The sequence below is a fragment of the Callospermophilus lateralis genome, unplaced genomic scaffold (genome assembly GCF_048772815.1).
Source record: "Callospermophilus lateralis isolate mCalLat2 unplaced genomic scaffold, mCalLat2.hap1 Scaffold_730, whole genome shotgun sequence".
In the NCBI taxonomy this organism is placed as follows: Eukaryota; Metazoa; Chordata; class Mammalia; order Rodentia; family Sciuridae; genus Callospermophilus; species Callospermophilus lateralis.
The window spans coordinates 558,416-577,506 of NW_027515347.1; the positions used below are offsets into that span (position 1 = coordinate 558,416).

Genomic DNA, 19,091 nt, shown 5'->3' on the forward strand with positions numbered 1-19,091 from the left:
AGAATAACATTTTTATTCTGAAAAGTCAAACAGTGTCTCTGAAATATACATGGGAAAGAAAATTTGACTCCTAATTTATGTCTGTAAAGTAAATTAAGGACCTCTGAAAATCAATACTCATCAATTATGAATTCTCAAAAAATGAAATTAGTATACTAGTTTCGAGATGTTTTTGAAATAGATTTCAGGGGTACTTGAAAGTATCACTGCAAAGATTTATTCATGAAATTTTGCTTTTTTAATAAATCAAAACAGAAAGGCATTTGTTCATTTTATGAAAACCTAGAGTTTATACATTACAACAATAAAAATGCTGCTGAATGCTCTTACTATATATCCCTTTTAATAATTTGTTATATATATACAAACATTCCAAAATCAAAAAAAAAATGTGAAATTTGAAACACTTCAGATTTTAAACATTTTGGATAAAAGATAACCTGTACTAGAAATAAGTTTATGTGAATTGGAATAAATGTAAGAAAAAAGAGATATCTCAAAACTTTCACAGACAATACAGATTAAATGATAAATGACAATTACAATGAAAAAGGAAGGCTATATGGAGAAATAATGATTATATGTACAGATGAAAGTCCAGTAACAAAGAAATAGTAACTCTTATCATTACTATGGTTATCAGAATTGACTAAGCCTACTTTAATGCTTTTGGGGCTTAAATAAACAAAAATTAAAGGTCCACAATTTGACTATCTACATATACATATTTGATTTTGAAAATTTTGAACATACAGTTTACAAACAATTTTTCAAGTAAGTTGGACTTTGATTCAGAATAAAACAACTTTATACTTGTCAACATTAATTAAAATAACAATTTTGGGAAGTCAATAATTCACATCAACACATTAATGTTCAATTTGTTACCTGTATGGGGCTGATGCCTGTCTGGTAGAATCAGATGTTGGAAGTTGATAATACAAACAGCCTCTGCTCCAAACCGTCTATCAGAAACTGCTTGGATATAGTATTGGGAAGGCAAAGGTTCAAAAATAGGGATTGCAAATACCAGTAGTTGAGCTTCTTTACTAATGACCTAATGTGAAATAAAGTCTAAAATAAATAAAGTTCTTAGTAGTCAATTCTTAATAGTATCTATACCAGATGTAATAAAAATAAACTATGTTGGATTTCTAAATAGCTCAAATATTCAGGTACTACAGTAACTTGTAGGTGATTTCCTTCTGAGGATTATTTGATATAACAGAAGGTAAAAATTTATACTCACTTTATATTATGTATATATATATGTTATCATTATGACATGTTACCAGTTTGATTCATTATCAGAATTTTCCAAACATGATTCATGCAATTATTTCATGATTTCTATAATTTCAAGTACCATATTATTATTTCCTTAATATTTTTCTTTAAATCTGATCAGTATCTTAAGTGGAATATCTGAAATCTCTTAAAATATATATGTTACATGGTTATCAAGAAGATAAATGCATGAAAACAAAATATTGCTATAAAATACTATCAGTATCTAGTCAAGATTTTCAATCGGAAGCTTGCTTTCTCTTTGATAAAAAGAGAAATTACAAATAAAACATGAGTTAAAGATGTAACAACAATTGAGCCTTTACAGATAATTTTACAAGGAATGATCTTTTCACTAAGCAATTTATTATTTTGCAGGAAATTATTTTTACCCTCCGTATTTTATATATTCCACGCCTCTAGAAGCCATGCCTTAAACCATGGTAAAGATTATAAATGAATTTCTTGAACTAGGATCAGACTGAATAATCAATATTGTCACACTGAATCTCTGTGTTCCTTTGAAACAAAACAGGAAAACAGAACATAATAAAACTTTCATGGCACTCTGAAATCAGAGAGATAGTAAAAAACAAAAATTGTTTATATATTTTTTTATGATAGCTAAATAATAAGGTTACATTCACCTGTTTTAAGAGCTAGAAAATACTCTGAATGATAAATATGATCATTTGTAGGATCTCCCACCCAAATCCATCAGGGTTCTCCTACTGTCCCATGGACCTAGAATAAAAATTATCCTACTACTATGAAAACCATAACTCAAGTAACAGTACTGTTTACATATCAGCACCTATTAGTCTAACAACTTTTTTGATATATAATTTATAAAACAAAGTTCACTCATTTAAAGTATACTGTTCAATGGTTTTAACATATTTACAAAGTTGTACAACTATGAACATAATCTAATTTTAGAACATTTTTATCACCTCCAAGAGAGTACTTATATTCATTAGAAGTATGGACATGGCTATTCTAAACACTTTGTTAAATGGAATGATATAACATATGGTCTTCTGTGACTGGCTTTTTAAACTTACCATACTATTTTTATAGTTCATCCATGTTTTAAACTGCATCAGTACTTTGCTTCTTTTTATTGTCAAATAATATTCCACTGGACACATATATCATATTTTTTTTATATAAGCCAATCTCTCTTTTTTCCTTATATGGTCCAATACTGTTCAGAATTCACTTCTTCCTAGGGGACTCATGAAAATAACTTACTTTATTTCACATGATGGTTTAAATATATGAAGAATTATTTACAATAACAGTTTTTAAAAGTTATAAATTAAATGAGCTGTAGGTTTAGGGAACAATTTTCTTTCAGTATTCAATATTTAAAATCAGAGACCTATCATACTGGAATATATATATTAGGCCTTATATAAGATAGATTTGTTACTAAGCCGAACAAACCACTAACTTTCACCCCCAGTCCTGATTTACAAGCACAGGTTACATAAAAGATGTACAAATCAATATCTTTAATTCTAAGGAGAAACTGTAGTTCATAGAATTTCTCAAAGTAATGTATTCACAGAATAATAGAATTAATTCCTTGCTCTCTAGAGATAAACAAAGAAGAGAAAATGGGGAGTAAGATTCTTACCTGTGCAACATATGCAGAATCTGACATAAGGGAGAAACTATCCATCTCTCCTCGGCTGGTGGAAGCTTGAAGAAAGATGTTTATTTTCCCATAACTATTTTCTACACCTCCAGGAGCTGAGAGTTCACAAAAAATTTTTAATAGAGCATCTAACTCCTCTATTTCTTCTTCTCTGACCTAGAAGAGTCAATATTTTTATAGTAATATTTGGTTTGATTTATTTAAAAATCATATTGAATGTTTTTAAGATTGCCTTTTAGTATAATGTAATATTTTACTCTTGTACAGCTAAAACACAGTAATTTTCCCATAGGTAAATTATAAAATATAATATGAAATTATGATGAGGCAGGTACAATTATATTTATTGTTCATCACCAATATTAAAGTTGCCATTGACACATAAAAATTTGATATGCCACAAAAATTAAGTCATCTGACCTCACCATCTTTCAACTGATGAGGTTTCATTTTTTATTTGACCAGAGTAAAACCTCTGCCCAGACTGATTAGGGCAAAATTGATTATCTTCAAATGCATTCATTATAGTCATATATTTTTATATGGCATAATGCATTCATAGCTTAAAATTGTGAAGTACTATTTCAAAGTATTAAAGTTTTCACTGTTAATAACATTAAATTATAATATGGGTACAGAAATATTCATTTCTGTATTAGTTTGAATCATGGATTTTCTTAACATTTTATTCAGTGAACTATATTGCAAATAAATCAAAGCATATACAATATATTTTTGATAAATTCATTAACACACAACCTATTTAAATTTCTTGATTTGGGATACAAAGCAAAGCATGATGTTAGGTATGCTGTGATATTATTATCAAGAACACTGAGTTTTCTTGTACAATAGAAAACACTGCTGATACTCCAATATGCCATATGGCTTTTTTATATTGTATCAGGAAAAACAATTAATTTCAAACTTTCATAAATGAATAAATGTGTCTTTGTTGTACATATCTGACTAAAATTTCAAGTAATCTTACCTTGATCTGATCAAATTATTCGGCTTTGGAGACTATCTCAAATATGTCACCTTCTGTTTTGTGAGCATCGAAGAGTTCATTAAAGGTCTACCAAAGTAAGTGTCACATTTAATTAAAATAGAATATCAAAAGATATTATCAAATTTATGAAAGATTATAAAACACTCTTAAACATAGTTAAGAAAGCCATTAGAACCAAAAAAAGATCAGTAAAATCATCTAATGAAATCTATACTAAATGTCTAAAAATGTTCAACATAACATTCTGGTCTTGACTTCAGTATAGGCATATGGAAATCTGCATCATTTACTAATTATAAGCTCACATACATCATATAAAATTCAGAGGGAAATAACTAGACAGCATGCAATTCAAAGAGTCTCAAAATATGAATAGTGAGAATACACAGAAAAATCAGTTAAAGGCCATATGGAAAAGACAAAGGTACTACAGGGCCAGAGTTGCTGAAAAAGAACTGCAAAAAAAGATAGTGTTAGGCTGTAGTTTGGAAGCAGTCTACTAGCAAGAGGACAAATGAGAAAGGCTGTCTCATAGAGACAATGAGATGAGAGTAGGTGATATAAGGAGGAAGGACTAGGTCTGGGATTGAGGAACCACCAAATCACAGCTCTGAGATAATATGTGAAGAGGTCTTGCAGAAATCTAGTGTCATACACATATAGGTTATTCTGAAAAAATGAGGAAAACCAAGTAAGCACATAAAGGTGTTTTTTTGAAACCTGTTTTATGTATAAGCAAATATTAAATCTACAAACCCGAGATTTCATATAAGCTGAGTTTTTCTTTTTGATGATTTCTATTCTCCTATTTTAAAAACAACTTTATGTACAAAAGGCAAAAATGAATTTAAGAAAAAGCTCAAAACACTATCTATTGAAAAAAGTATAAAAATTCAACTTAACCTATTTCAATCTCTTTCATATTTAAGCATTCTCCCAACAGGTTATCATTGTATTGACATGTACTGATATACGTACATGAAAACACATAAAGAAATGTATATGCTTTTTAAAAGTAAAAATATTAAAGTATCACATCATCTTAAACAGGACGTTGTTAAAAAGCAACAAATCCTCTTATAATTGTATGGTCAAAATTGGCCTTAAAAGTTTCTTAATTACTCATCTAGTACAAACAGGCTGACTTGGTAATTTTAGTAGTTTCTTAAACTCTTCTTTAGTGTTTCTTACTAATATGCAATTAAGTTTTCAACTTTTTATTCAAGGAAATAATTAAGCTATCAAGTCCAGCTTAAAATCATTCTGGCATACACTCTGTAAGACTCACCAATAGGCTTCAACTATTTCAGGTGTATGTAGTGTTTAGGATATGTTCATGAAACAGGATGGCAGAAGAGCACCATTGCTATCTAAAGTCATTTTTTTTTCTTGTCATTACTAAAAGTATATTGCTGAATTCATATAAACTAAATGTATTTGCTCATAAGTTGCTTTTGTTATTTGGCATTATTAATATATTTTGAAGTCTAGAAAGTATTTGACTATAAAAACAAACATTTTTGCATTTGTTCCTCTCAGAATATTACCTCAATGGTACTGTATTTAATATAATAGTGGCTGGCGGTTCTACCCAAATCCGTTGAAGAAAAATAACCAGTTCTCTCTTCAAAATGAATCATCTGAGCTTTGTCTAGTTTTCATCCAACTTCAATGACTAACTGCTCTCGATGCTTCTTAATGTTGGGTCAATCTACAGGAAAGAAATATAAACACTTGATGTTTTAATTAGACTGTTAAAAACTTAATTTTGAACTGGTACTTTGAAGCATAAAATTATATGTATCAATGGTGTAAAGTGATTTTTCAATACAAAAATATATTGTGCAATATTTAAAACAGATTAAATACAACTATCTTTCAAACATTTATCATTTATTTATGGTAAAAACTTAGTACTCATTGATCAGTCTAACATTTATCATTTATGATAAAAACTTAGTACTCATTGATCAGTCTCTCCCCATCCCTCTCTCCAGCCCCTGGTAACCACCATTCTATTTTCAACCTCTGTAAGATCAACTTTTTGAGATTCTACACATGAATGTGATCAGGTGGTACCTGTTCTTTTGTACTTAGCTTATTTCACTTAACATAACAACACCCAGTTCCATCCCTGTTACTACAAAGACAATATATCAGTCTTTTTTATAGCTGAATAATGCACCATTTGTGTATAGGTATTAGATTTTTCTTTATCCATTCATAAGCTGATGAACACTTAGGCTGCTTCCATTTCTTTGTATGGATAGTGCTGCAATGAACACAGGAGAACCGATGTTCTTCAACATACTGATTTCATTTCCTTTGGGTATATACCCAGTATTGAAGCTGCTGATCAGAGATTTTTCAATTATAAATTCTGAAGTACATTCTATACATTTAAGAAACAACTAAAAAAGATTTTATTTGATTAAATAAAGAAAGCTTTAAAATTCATTAAAATTATCAATCCACATAGTCTTTTTGGATAATGAAACTATCAATCTGTACAGTCTCTTTAGATACCAATATTATTCTTCCATGATCTTATAATCTTTCAGGTTATAGACACAGGGAATCAGGTATAAGGAAAAAAAAAAAAAAAAACATCATCTTCTCCTTCCCACACTTAAATAGGCACTTTAAATTACCGAACCATACTTCTATTTTATCAGTCATTTGGGGATATGATGGCAAGAATGCTTTCCCCTGTCAAAGGTAAAATAAATGCACGGTTATTCCCTTAAAAATACAATTCTATTGTTTTAGTAATTTTCACAACTGTTGGTGGAAAAATCCATTTTGTCTATAATAATAATAGAAGCAAAGAATAAAATGAAGTTGACAGTGAACTTTTATATAGTTTTAAAACTATTATAATTTTTTTCTAAGTATAAATTGATATTCAATACAAAATACTAGCAAATATTCTTTTTTTAAGAGAGAGAGAGAGAGAGAGAGAGAGAGAGAGAGAGAGAATTTTTTAATATTTATTTTTTAATTATCGGCAGACACAACATCCCTGTTTGTGCGTGGTACTGAGAATCGAACCCGGGCCACACACACGCCAGGCGAGCGCACCACCACTTGAGCCACATTCCCAGCCCCCTAACAAATATTCTTGTTGCTATGTATATACATGCACAACCATACTGTACAAGTGCACAACCATACATATCTAAGTCTTGAAGATTAATCTCTTGTTATGAGCAATAATGTAAAATATGACCTTTAATGGGGTGTTGGAGAAGTAGTAAAACTCATAGAAATCTAATGAGTTAATACTTCTTCCATTTATTTTAACTTAGATCTTTATGGCAGCTTAAAAAGTTTTAAAAATCAGAAAAATGAGGCAAAAGGAAACCAACTGCAGATAAGTAACATAGCATCAAGAGTATTATCAGCAAATATTTGCTATAAGTGATACTATATATATCAGGTCCAAACTACTTGATTTGTTTTTGTCTATAAGAATTCTATAGATACAAATTTACAGAGCAACAAAATCAAAACATATAAGTTAAAGAAAAAGTTAAGATGTAGAACTGTAAAGGCAGTAAAACTATGAATCCTGGAATGAAACCAAATTCCTCTTTTTTAAATGCCAGAAAACTATGTTAAAGTTTTCATTATACTGCAAAAAAACTTTTGATATTAACCTAATACTTAAAAATCAATTGATGTGTTTATCTTATTCCAAGGGATATTTAACCCATGAAAATACATGTACTTGTTTATTTTTAGTCCTTCAGAAAATTTTCATTGTACCTTTAACTATTCTCACCATGATCATATTTGTGATGAGAACATTTAGAGACACATAATTTAAAAAGTGCAAGGTCTGTTGGGATTGTTGGGTCACAGCAGCACAAATCATAATAGTCAAATTATGTGACCAGTTCAGGTACCCATTAACATATGAATGAATGGAGAAAATATGGTATATGTACAAAATGGAGTTTTATTCAGACTTAAAGAAGAATGAAATGGCATTTGCTGGCAAATGGATGGAACTGGAGAACATCATGCTAAGTGAAATAAGCCAGACTCAAAAAGACAAGGCCTTATGTTTTATCTCATGTGGAAGCAAGAGATAACTAAGGAACTAAAAAAAAACAGAGAAAGGGGGTGGGCAATGTCCCATGAAAATAGAACCGAGATCAGCGAAGTAGATAAAGGGTACAGAGGGAAGGGAGAAGGGATGGAAAAGGGAGGAACCGAGTGAAGAAACTGACCAAATTATGCTATGCACATGTATGAATAACCATCAGTGATTCCCACCTTTATGTGTGCCTATAGAGTATCAGTTAAAAATTAATAAATATAAAAATGTATGAAATCACAGATTATAATGCAGTTATAAATTGCTTATAAAATAAGATATCCATTTGAAGATCAGCACATATTTTAACTGAGAAGCAGAAAAGTAGTGGAATTCTATGTAAAGAAGACCCAAGTATGAAAACCTAAGAATTTCAGATTACCAGCTTCAGAACTAGTTGCTACTACTATTCTTAATGTTTCCCCCCTAAGTCTTAAGTTTCAACTCTTCCATGCAAAATCTACTGCACAAGAAAAGGAAAAATGAAAGAAAAACCCCAAAAGTTTGGCAATTGCTTTGATAACAAATGTATGTATGTGTGTGTGTGTGTGTGTGTGTGTGTGTATATATATATATATATATATATATATATATATATATATATGTATTTACCAATACACACACACATACATACACTCTCAATGCATATGTATGTGTATTTATTTATCAATACAATATTTGTGTGTACGTATATTGGTAAATAGAGGAAAAACTATAATTTTGAATTAGACTCAACCTCTTTGATTATTTTGACTTAACAGAAGTAAATATCATATGAAGATGGTGAAATAATGTTTTTATTACATTACAACTGAATTTTATCTGTAATTAGGAAGCATTTACAGTATATAAAGCAGAGTTCTAAAGAAAAGACAAGATCTGTAAGCCACATGGACCACACAACTATAAAGCTCATAGGAAGACCTGCTATCACATGTATCTAATTCTCTGTCTATGCACACACATTGAATCATGAAACTGACTTCAAACTTTAAACTGTTAAGACAATAATGCATTAATGCTGTCTTTTATTTCACTATAGGGAATAGAAGGGACATGACAGGAGGAGTAGATTGTATATAACAAGTGTATTTTTAAAAATGGTTTATATGTTTCCTTATATACGGTGATTTCTAAAACTCAATGTACCAGAGTAAAAAATCATGGTGAAATATTAACATCTAACAGAAATATACCTGAAAAATAGAATGATACAAATATCAACATTATTAATGGGAAAAGAAATTTAAATAAAGGAAAATAATTACAAGGAACCAATTTAATTTTTTTTAGTGTATTTTAAAAACGATTAAGGCTCTTTATTTTTCTTCTAGGTCCATAACTCTATTCAGATGAGGCAACAGTAGCAAATATTTATCCTCACATCATGAAAGGATTACAAAACTAAAGAGAAGGCTTGAGGTTTTTTTTTTAATAAATGAGTTTGAGTTTTCTACCTGATAAGCTTTGTAACTGATGCCATACACTAATGGATTTGCTCTCATCCGTACACAAAGGTAAGTGTAACTTATCCACTTCACTGCTTCTTCCATGTTTGTGACTGTTCCCAGAGCAATCTGCAAATCAAAAATACAACAGAAATTAAAGGAATGCATTAAAGTCAAACATAAACATTACAGCAAAGGCCATTCTGCCAGAAATTAAGTTTTCAAAATAGATCATTGTGCCACATTTAAAAGTAGGTAAGCACAATCACTGAAATGACTTCTCAGTTAATGAAAAAGCAGGCCTCTTTATTTCATTGAGAACAATACATTGGAAATGCTATCTTCCAAAACTGAACTTACTCAATGATGACATTTGATTGTTTTTCCCTGTATGGATTTTAATTCTACATAGCATTAAGGACATTTTTGAAATTTGTTAATTCTTTTTCATATTCTATATCCATTTTGTTTTAGTTTCATTTTATATTATAAAACTACTGAATATGTTTAAATGTAAGTGTACCAGAATAAAAATAACAAAATAAGGGGCTGGGGTTGAAGGAGAGCACTTGTCTAAGCACATTTGAGGCACTGGGCTTAACCCTCAGCACCACATATAAAATAAATAAAATGAATAAAGATTAAAAAATAAAACTCAACATTATTAAAAAATAATCAAATATTAATTCTGTCGAGAATTTTGAGGTTTATGTGTATAAAGTCATTCATAATGACACAGATAGCCTAATCCCCATAACCAATTACCGTATATGAATCTTGCTATGCTAATTATTCACTCTAATTTAGGAGAAAGAAAGTACTATAGGTTCTGTTCTATGATATATCCCTTGAAAGATGGTCTTGGTTCCCACATGGTCTGTCCTGATTATTACTACAGTACAATAATATAGTAACAAGTTAGCATTTCAGAGAGAATCCTGGTTAGGAAAAACAAAAACAAAAAACCTCATCTACAATTTTCATCCTCTTTATTCATCTGGTTATCTTAAATAAATATCAAAAAAATAATTTTTAAAAACTGAAATGTGATTTTAAACTTAAAATTTTCTCATTACAAATTTCTGTATCTCCAGAGATTTATAACATTATTTATTTAATTTGTATGTGTTTATAGTGCTTCCCCTACTCAGGTATTTTCAAATATTGCAATGAACATGCTCCCCCTCACAAAAACTAGCATGGTTCCTTCACAAGATGTATAAATTTTTCAAAACAAATCTATTCTATGTTTCTAAAATTCATTTTAAAGTACAGGAACAAAAGTTGCTGTAAAAAAAATTACTTAAAAGTAATAGAAGAAATAAGGATAAAATCGCACTGTTATATCAAGAACTATGTAATGTTCTGAACAACCTACAATAAAAATTAATTTTAAAAAAAAGAGATACAGGAAGAAAGCAAGCAAAATGCAAAATCAGGGGAATAAATCTAAATAAACATGATACATAATAATAAAAAAAAGTGTGTCATTTAATCAAAGTAAGCCATGTGAAATGAACATCTGGGTTTGGTGAATTTCTCCTCTCTGAAAGAAAAAATGAATTCCATTTTTTAGCATTTGAATTCACATCACAAAACTTGGTTCTTCAATAGTCTTCAATAGCATCATTACTAAGCATACAAGTTAAGTCCTATGTACTCTGAACGGAACCTACATGCCTAGCCCTCTGTGCATCTTATAGTCCAATGACTAGATATTATTCTCTGAATATATCTAGTATTTCCGTTTAATGGTCTTTTTCTTTTCTCCTTGGAATGTCTATTGAAATCTGAGACAACTAGCTTAAACTTATCTGCTTCCCTTTGGTGTTCCAACAGAACTGATTTTCCTTTTCTTAAGCAATAACAATTCTTGATTTACATAGTACATATGTGTGTACATATTCATTTCTAAATCCTGTTGAGTTGCCTGTATCTCAGAGGTAGAGGCCTTGCCTTGTTTAATCACTTATCATTTAGAGTGTCACTCAAGACATGATCAATTAAACTAGTATTGACAAGTTAATTTAAAACTGAATGTCTTGTATACAGTCTAAAATAATGTCTTAATTTACAATATTTAATTGAATTTCTGACCATACTTTAAAATCCCCTACTGTTATATATGTTTGATGTCTATGTTTTTAATAATAAATAGTGCATTGAAATAAAAATCTTGGTGTAGATTTAATTTTTCATTAAATTTTTTTCATTTAAAAAAATTCCCAATTTTAGGACACCAAGATTAAAGGTGCTGGAAAAAGATTAGCTATTAAAATATATTACCAAAATGTTTTGTAACAGAATTGAACTGTTCAAATACCACAGAAAATCTGAGTGTGCTAAATCCTCAAGGCATTTTCAGAATTGAACATTAAAATGTTTAGTTTTTGACAATTTACTTGAGTTAAGAATATATAATCTTTTTAATGTAATTCATCTAATGATATTTTCATCCAAACTTTCCTCCGGAGCACGGGCGCGGGGCAGAGGCGCCGGCAGGGCAGCCCGAGTCCAGCTCGGCCTGGAGACAAATGGGTCCGAGTCCGGCGCCCGGGTCGCAGGGCTGGCCGCCCAGCAGAGGCCGCGCCCCGCACCATGGTCCCCCGCCCCGCACGCCCGCCGCCGCCCGCCGCCCGCCCCGCCCCGCCCGCCGCCGCCCGCCCCGCCCCTAGGGTGTGTCCGCGGGAGAGTGCGGGGTCCTCGGAGGCCCCGCGAGGGCCGCGACCAATGTCCAGCGCGGCGCCCCCAACCCTCCAGGCCCGCGGCGCGCGCGCCGGAGCGGGGATGGCGCAGAGGGGAAGCGGGTCTCCGCCAGCCCCGTTGCAGCCGCGCGCTGCCGACCGAGGGAGGGCCTCGCTCCCGCCGCCGCCGCCGCCGCCCCTGGGCACCGCGGCCCTGCCACCGCCGCCCCTTGGTACCTCGGGCCCCGCCGCCGCCGCCGCCGCCGCCTCAGGCACTGACTGCGGGAGATTCAGCCGCCAGCAGCGCTTCCGGATCCGGCTGCAGCCGCCTCCTCTGCCGGCCTGGGGTGCGCTCCCAGCTGCAGATTCGCCTCTTGGCTCCCGGGGACGGCCAGCTCCAGCTGCCCCAGCAGCCCGGGCCTTGCAGCTCCCCACTCCTACAGGCCAGCGGCCACCACCGCCGCCATCAGGGCATTGACTGTCTGGGGCAGCCTGGACCTGCCGGCTCCGCCCCGCCGCTGAAGCTCCGCCCAGGCCCCGCCCCGCCCTTTCTTCGCCGGCCCAGGCCCCGCCCGCCCTCGAGGCCCCGCCTCCGCCGTCCGACCTGCCTCACCCGCCTGACCAGCCTCACCCGCCTGACCAGGCCATGCCCCTGGCTTTGGCCCTTCTTCACTCGCTGGCGGGCGCCCCGCCCCCGTGACCCTCCTAGCTTCGCTCTACCGGGCAGGTCTGGTTGGGCTGCACAGGCCCCGCCTTCGCCGTCTAACCGGCCTCACCCGCCCGACCAGGCCACGCCTCCGGCGTCGGCCCTTCTTCACTCGCCCGCGAGCGGCCAGCCCCCGTGGCCCTGCTAGCTTCGCTTGCCCGGGCAGGTCCCTTGGGCTGCGCAGGCCCCGCCCCTGAGGCCTTTCCCGGCTTCCCTAGCGGCCAGTGCCCGGGCGTGGGCATGCGAGGCAGCTTGGGACCCGCTGCCGCCCTTCGGGGGCGCCTTTCTAGGGGGGGCGGGGGCCGGAGGACAGGGCGGTGGTGCTCTCGGTAGTCGCCGCCTCCCTCGGCAGTGAGCCTGCCTTTGTCCTGCGGGTCGCCTCCTTACCTCGCTGGGCGCCTCCGAAGCCACTGGGCTGGAAGCCCCGCGCGGGCCTGGTCGCAGTTCTGTCCACTGAATTGCGGGGATGCTTTCCCAGACCAGAACTCCAGGAGGGATGGGCCGCCCGCCGGTTCAGGACGCTCCGCTGTAGCGCCGCCCACCACCTCGCTGCGTTCAGGACGTGCCGCTGTTGGCTCGCCCTGCGCCCTCCCGAGGTCTAGATCCCGGGTTTCTCCTGGGAAAATAGGTGTGTGTCAACCGACGGAGTGGGAAACCTAGTGCATTTATTATTTTGGTTGTTTTGGCTAAAATGCAAAGTTCTCCTCTTTTCTGGTATGTTTCCCAAAATACCAAGCCAATCTCCCTGGTTTTAGGAATTTCAAAGTACAACAAGCATATGTAAGTAGAAACTAAACCAAATAGACCTGCTTGTGCTTACTCTCCCATATTGCTTATTCATGGCACGAGGCTTAATGTTTAGCTTTGACTTAATTTGGTGGTTCTTTTTCCAGAACACAACCAAAATGACAGTAAAGTTCAGTTTTTCCATAATTAGATGAAAGTTGATTTTATGAAACTATAAATTGATTTAAACAGCTTATTTGTTTTAATAGTTTTACTGGCACATTATAGTTGTACATAATGGGGGATTTATTGTAACATATTCATACATGAACACAATGTAACAATTTGGCCAGTAGCATTAACCAGTATTTGTCTTTTTTATCGCTTGCTCCCTCCCCCTGATCCCTCTCCTCAACTGATATCTTATCTCAATTTATAGATTTACATGAGATTCCCCCCAAAACACCTTTATTTTCGTTTTTCCTCTCTAGCTTTCACATATCTGAGAAAACATACCACCTTTGACCTTCTGAGTTTGGCTTATTTCACTTAACCTAAGTTCTCAAGTTCTATTCATTTTCTTATACATGCCACAATTTCATTTTTCTTATACATGCCACAATTTCATTTTTCTTCCTGGCTTAATAAAACTCCTTTGTGTATACATACCACATTTTCTTTATCCATTCATTCACTGATGGACGCTTTGGCTGGTTCCATAATTTGGCAATTGTGAATTTAGCAGTTATAAAATGGGTATTTATCTGTAGCTGTAGTATGACTAATTCTTAAGGATAAATACTATCCAGTGGTTTAGCTGGGTCATATGGTGGTTCCATGCCAAGTCTTTTGAGGAACCTCCATACTAATTTTCCATACTGGTTGTACTAATTTACAAGCCCATCAACAATATAAAAGTGTTCCTTTTTCTCCACTTCTTGTCCACCATTTATTATTGTTTTTATTCTTAATGGCTGATGTTCTAACTGGAGTAAAGTGAAATTTCAATGTAGTTTTGCTTGCTTAAGCAGTTTTTAAAAATATATTATTTTTTCTAATTAGTTATACCTGATAGCAGGATGCATTTTGGCATCTCATAGGTAAATGGAGCAGTTTTGATCATGACTTAGTTTACCATGCAACACTGATTGACTCTAGTTTCACAGTTGTCATTTTATGTTTACTGAAAATTTTAAACGAGAAATATGTATATCACATTTCATTTCCATTAAGCCACTTGCTAGTGTGATAATTAAAATAGTTTCTACCTAACAGGGAAATTCCAGAAACTTGGTTTGGTGGGCCTTTCTAATGATAACTATCACCCTGCATGGAATACAATTTATAGTAACATCAGCTACATCTAAGCAGTTAATAATCTTCAGCGCATCTAGAATTTTATTTTTTTTTACTTTAAATAAATTTTATTTCAGGGCTGGGGTTGTGGCTCAATAGTAGAGCACTCACCTCGAATGTGTGAAGCCCTGGGTTCCATCCTCAGCACCACATAAAAATAAAGGCATTGTGTTGTGTCCATCTACACCTAAAAAATAAATATTTTTTAAAAAAATAAATAAAATTTATTTCATATACAAATAAAGTTTATTTCATTTTTTATTGCTTTTTGCTTTCCTCAATAGAAAAGTTTTGATAATAACAATTTTATAATACTTCTTTTTGTTAATTGCCTGCATGCTAAAAATAGCATGAGCAGAGTTCTTAGTCCTGCTACTATTCACATTGTTTAATCAGTTTCCTAGCCATCATTTTCTCCAAAAGTAGGTACTGGCATTTTCTGAAAAATGCCTTTTTTTTCATATGGCTTTCCTTATTTTTCTTTATAAGATTTCCTAAAATTATCTTCACAACTGCATAAATTTGAAGTTACTGACACCTTCAATTACTGCTTCTCTATAGAATCTTAAATCAAAAATTTTCTCTGTTTGTAGGACGGTATCTACTACATTCAAGCAAACACTGCTTAATGTATTCTCAATTCTGGTTTCTTCAAATGTTCAGCTTAAATCTTTCCCTAGAAATTGTCTTTTTAAAATCCACTTAGAGCTACACACGTCAACATATATTTTTACAAGAGGAAGCTCAACATATATTTTAAATTTGTTGCTTTGATAATCTTAAGCAAATTTGTAGACTGCACAGATTGACATCTCAATTTTAGCACATTTGTGTACAAAATATAGTTTGTTGTTGTTGTGGTGGTACTAGGGATGGAAGATGTGGCCTCCTGTGTACTAGCACTCATCCTACCACTAAGCCACATCCCCAGCCCCAAATATAGTTTTATCCAATTAGAAGCTCCATCAAAAGATTCTCCCCACAAGTTCAAGTATCCCAAAGCACAATTATACATTTCAAAATTAGTTTTTTAATAAAGTTTATGCTCTTTTCATAGAGTACATTGATTTTCTTTTTGGTCATTATAAGACTTTAAAGCTGCTGAAGGTGAATAATCTGATTTTAGAGTGCCAATGATTTTGAATGAAATGCATGAAAATGTAGAGGCTTTGTGTCAGTCCTCCAGTTTAACTAGTAGGTCCATAGGTTTATTCACAACAGAGTGCTTTAAGGAGCTTTCCCAGCAGGCTTTCCAACTGGGCCACAGTGTAAAAAAGCAATCAGCATACTTGCTTCCTTCTCCGATGTAGGCAAAACCATCTCTATTTCACATGTTCCAGACAAACCTCATGAGATTTTCCACATGTACCAGTGGGTCTCAGAAGTAGCAGCCCGGTGGGGCTCTTGTGTGTGGAAAGTGGCAGCAGCAGGCCACAACATTCTAGGCGCAAGGCTGACACACAGAATCACAGCAGCGTCAGAGGCCTCCCAAGCTTCTCTGATTATGACCAGGCCCAGGACTGCTTGGAGGTGCACATATACCACCTCTCATATCAAGTCATTTTTAAGTCATATTTACTTACTTCTTTTCAGATAGCACCCTGTACAGTATTCTAGTGACTTTGAATCTGGAAAGGTTCAGGAAAAAAGTTATCACCAGCCATCTTTCATATTTCCCCACAAATTTAAATTCTGTCCTCTCACACACTATTAAACATGGCAGACGCTGGAACTAAGACAATGAAGGTCTATCAAACTCATCCCAAATGATTTTAATGCTAATATTAATAAGGCCTTATCTACACAAACACGTGCATTTGAAAGAAAAGTGACCACAACACTCGAGCAACCAAAAGATCTTTATTGCAGCAGTGCAACAAAGAGAAAGGAAAGAAGGAAAGAGAGAGAAAGAAGAGAAGAGATGAACAGGGAGAGAGCAAGAGCGAGAGAGAGAGAGAGCACGTGCAAGAAAGAGAGCAAGAGAGAGAGAGCAAGAGAGAGAGGTGCCTGGCAGGAGGGAGTTTTTAGAGCCCAAATCTAATGGGGCCTCTGGGTCTGCAAGCTGCCTTGTTGGCCCAAAGGGGTTTGAGTGCTCAGCCTTGAGCAGGACTTGACACAAACAGGTGATAAAGACCAGATAGAGGGGGGTTTGAGTGCCTGGGCTATCTTGCAGCCAACATCTGTTCAGCCTGCCCTGCAGACAACACAGTTCAGCCTGCTCTGCACCCTTAGTTATGTTGATTGGTCTTGAGGGAGACCTAGACCATGCAAAAGATTTGATTGGCATGATAAGTGTATTGATAGGGATAGCCAGCTGTGTTGCTCTCTTAAATACTCTTTTAAAACAAACCTTATTTAAATTTCAAATTTTAAAAAAAATTAGGTGCCAGCTTTATTCAGTGCTATTTTTGAAAGCATGTCTTAAAATAGTCTTTACTTATAAAATGTGAAAGAAAAAAGCCTCTCCTTCAAAAATTAAAAGAACCCCCAAATATGATTCATTTTGCAGAATTACCAGCTAAGCAAGATGAAGACTTACTAGCTATGATTATCAAGTAGCTGATTACAATGCTTTACCATCAACCAAAGGTCTGCCCCGCCCCCTTTCAGAAGCAGTGCAGAGTGGCCCCAAAAGGCCATCCCAGGGACAGGGAGAGGCCCACCCAGCCCACATCCCAGGGGGCAGTGGGTCCTGGGATGTTTCCAGCCTCCACCACCATGAGCAGCAACTTTATGAAGAACCCCAAGAGAGATCAGAGAAAAAATTGTCCAGCTGAGCCCCCGGGAACCCCAGAAATATAGGGGCTGACAAGGCCAGTGGTGTTTTGAGGCTCTGGGGCGGGGCTTGTGAAATAGTAGTAAGTAATTTAAACACTGTCAGATGGAAACAATAAACAGCTTCACGGTCCATACATAGGCTGAGCATCCTGAATCCAGAAATGTGAAATCCAAAATGTTCCACATCTGAAATTTTTTAGTGTTCCCATGACACTACAACTGTAAACTTCCATGCCCAGCCTCATGAAATGGTCACACAAGAGTCCCACTGCATTTATTGTTGCAATCTCAAAAAATAATAAAACATTTATTTCCAACCAAATTAGGTACATTAAAAGCCTAGAGTAAATGGAAAGGGAGGGAATCAAGTTTATGTTTAGAGACCTACAATCTAAAATAAAGAAGGAAGCCAGGGACAGGGCACACACCTGTAATCCCAGTGGCTCAGGAGGCTTGAGGCAGGAGGATTGTAAGTTCAAAGCCAGCCTCAACAACTTAGTGAGGCTCTAAGAAACTCAGTGAGATCCCCAGTACCATGAAAGAAAGAAAGAAAGAAAGAAGCAATCATTTTGTCTAAGAGAACACATGAAATAATAGTAATAAAAAAGGAGCTATGTTGTACATCCTTCAGGAGGGAGTATGTCTTTGAATTTACTTTAAGGTGAAGTCATATTTGAATGTTAGGAGCTTCATGGTTTGAGGACAGTGTAGAGTGACCACAGATAACTGCACAGGCTGAGTACTGCACAACGTCAGGTGACATTATTCAAATGGATTGTGATGCACTTCTCAAGGACTAGAGGGCATTAGGTTGGGAACATAGTTAGAGGTTATGTTGAATATGGGTAACAAAGCCCCCAAGCAATGGTTTGATCATGAGGGGGTGTTTCTCTTGGGCAGCAAGAAGTTAGGGAGGCCTAGTTTATATGGTGTACAAAGTCATCAAAAACCACCCTGTTGTCTCTCTTCTGCCATTCTATGTAGCTCAGCATGGTGGAACAGAAATAGGGAAGCAGAGAGCCAGAGGAAGCCAGGCTGAGGACTGCCCAGGGAAGGACAGTGGGAGGCCAAGGAACTGGATTGTGGTGCATGCATATGATTCCCCAAATTGTCCATCCTGAAGTGCATCCTGGGGAAGGAGTGCCAGACAGTCAGGCAGGGCTCTGCTAGTGAGACAGGCGGTAGGACAGGTAGCAAGGTTCCTTTTGGACTTTCAGATACTGGGGGGAAATTCTACCTGAGAAAATCAATGATCTCAAAGAGGTAAATGAATATTACTTCCTTTTGGCCTATGACAAGAATGTTTGCCTTTAATTTGAGATTCGTCAA

General features: G+C 36.0%; 1 protein-coding gene across 1 annotated transcript in view; it reads right to left on the reverse strand.

Moving 5' to 3' along the window:
• Positions 1-16,304, reverse strand: part of LOC143387541 (uncharacterized) — a 46,913-nt gene extending 30,609 nt beyond the window's left edge. Inside the window, exons 1-9 of the mRNA XM_077108435.1 lie at positions 16,274-16,304; positions 13,290-13,518; positions 12,434-12,800; positions 9,522-9,641; positions 5,510-5,673; positions 3,942-4,028; positions 2,930-3,106; positions 2,352-2,515; positions 889-1,057 (exon numbers count right to left, since the gene is read on the reverse strand). Of these exons, the coding sequence (XP_076964550.1) occupies positions 5,638-5,673; positions 9,522-9,641; positions 12,434-12,800; positions 13,290-13,518; positions 16,274-16,304 (783 nt within the window). The 3' untranslated portion in view covers positions 889-1,057; positions 2,352-2,515; positions 2,930-3,106; positions 3,942-4,028; positions 5,510-5,637. The remainder of the gene's footprint in view (positions 1-888; positions 1,058-2,351; positions 2,516-2,929; positions 3,107-3,941; positions 4,029-5,509; positions 5,674-9,521; positions 9,642-12,433; positions 12,801-13,289; positions 13,519-16,273) is intronic.
• Positions 16,305-19,091: the final 2,787 nt, after the last annotated feature.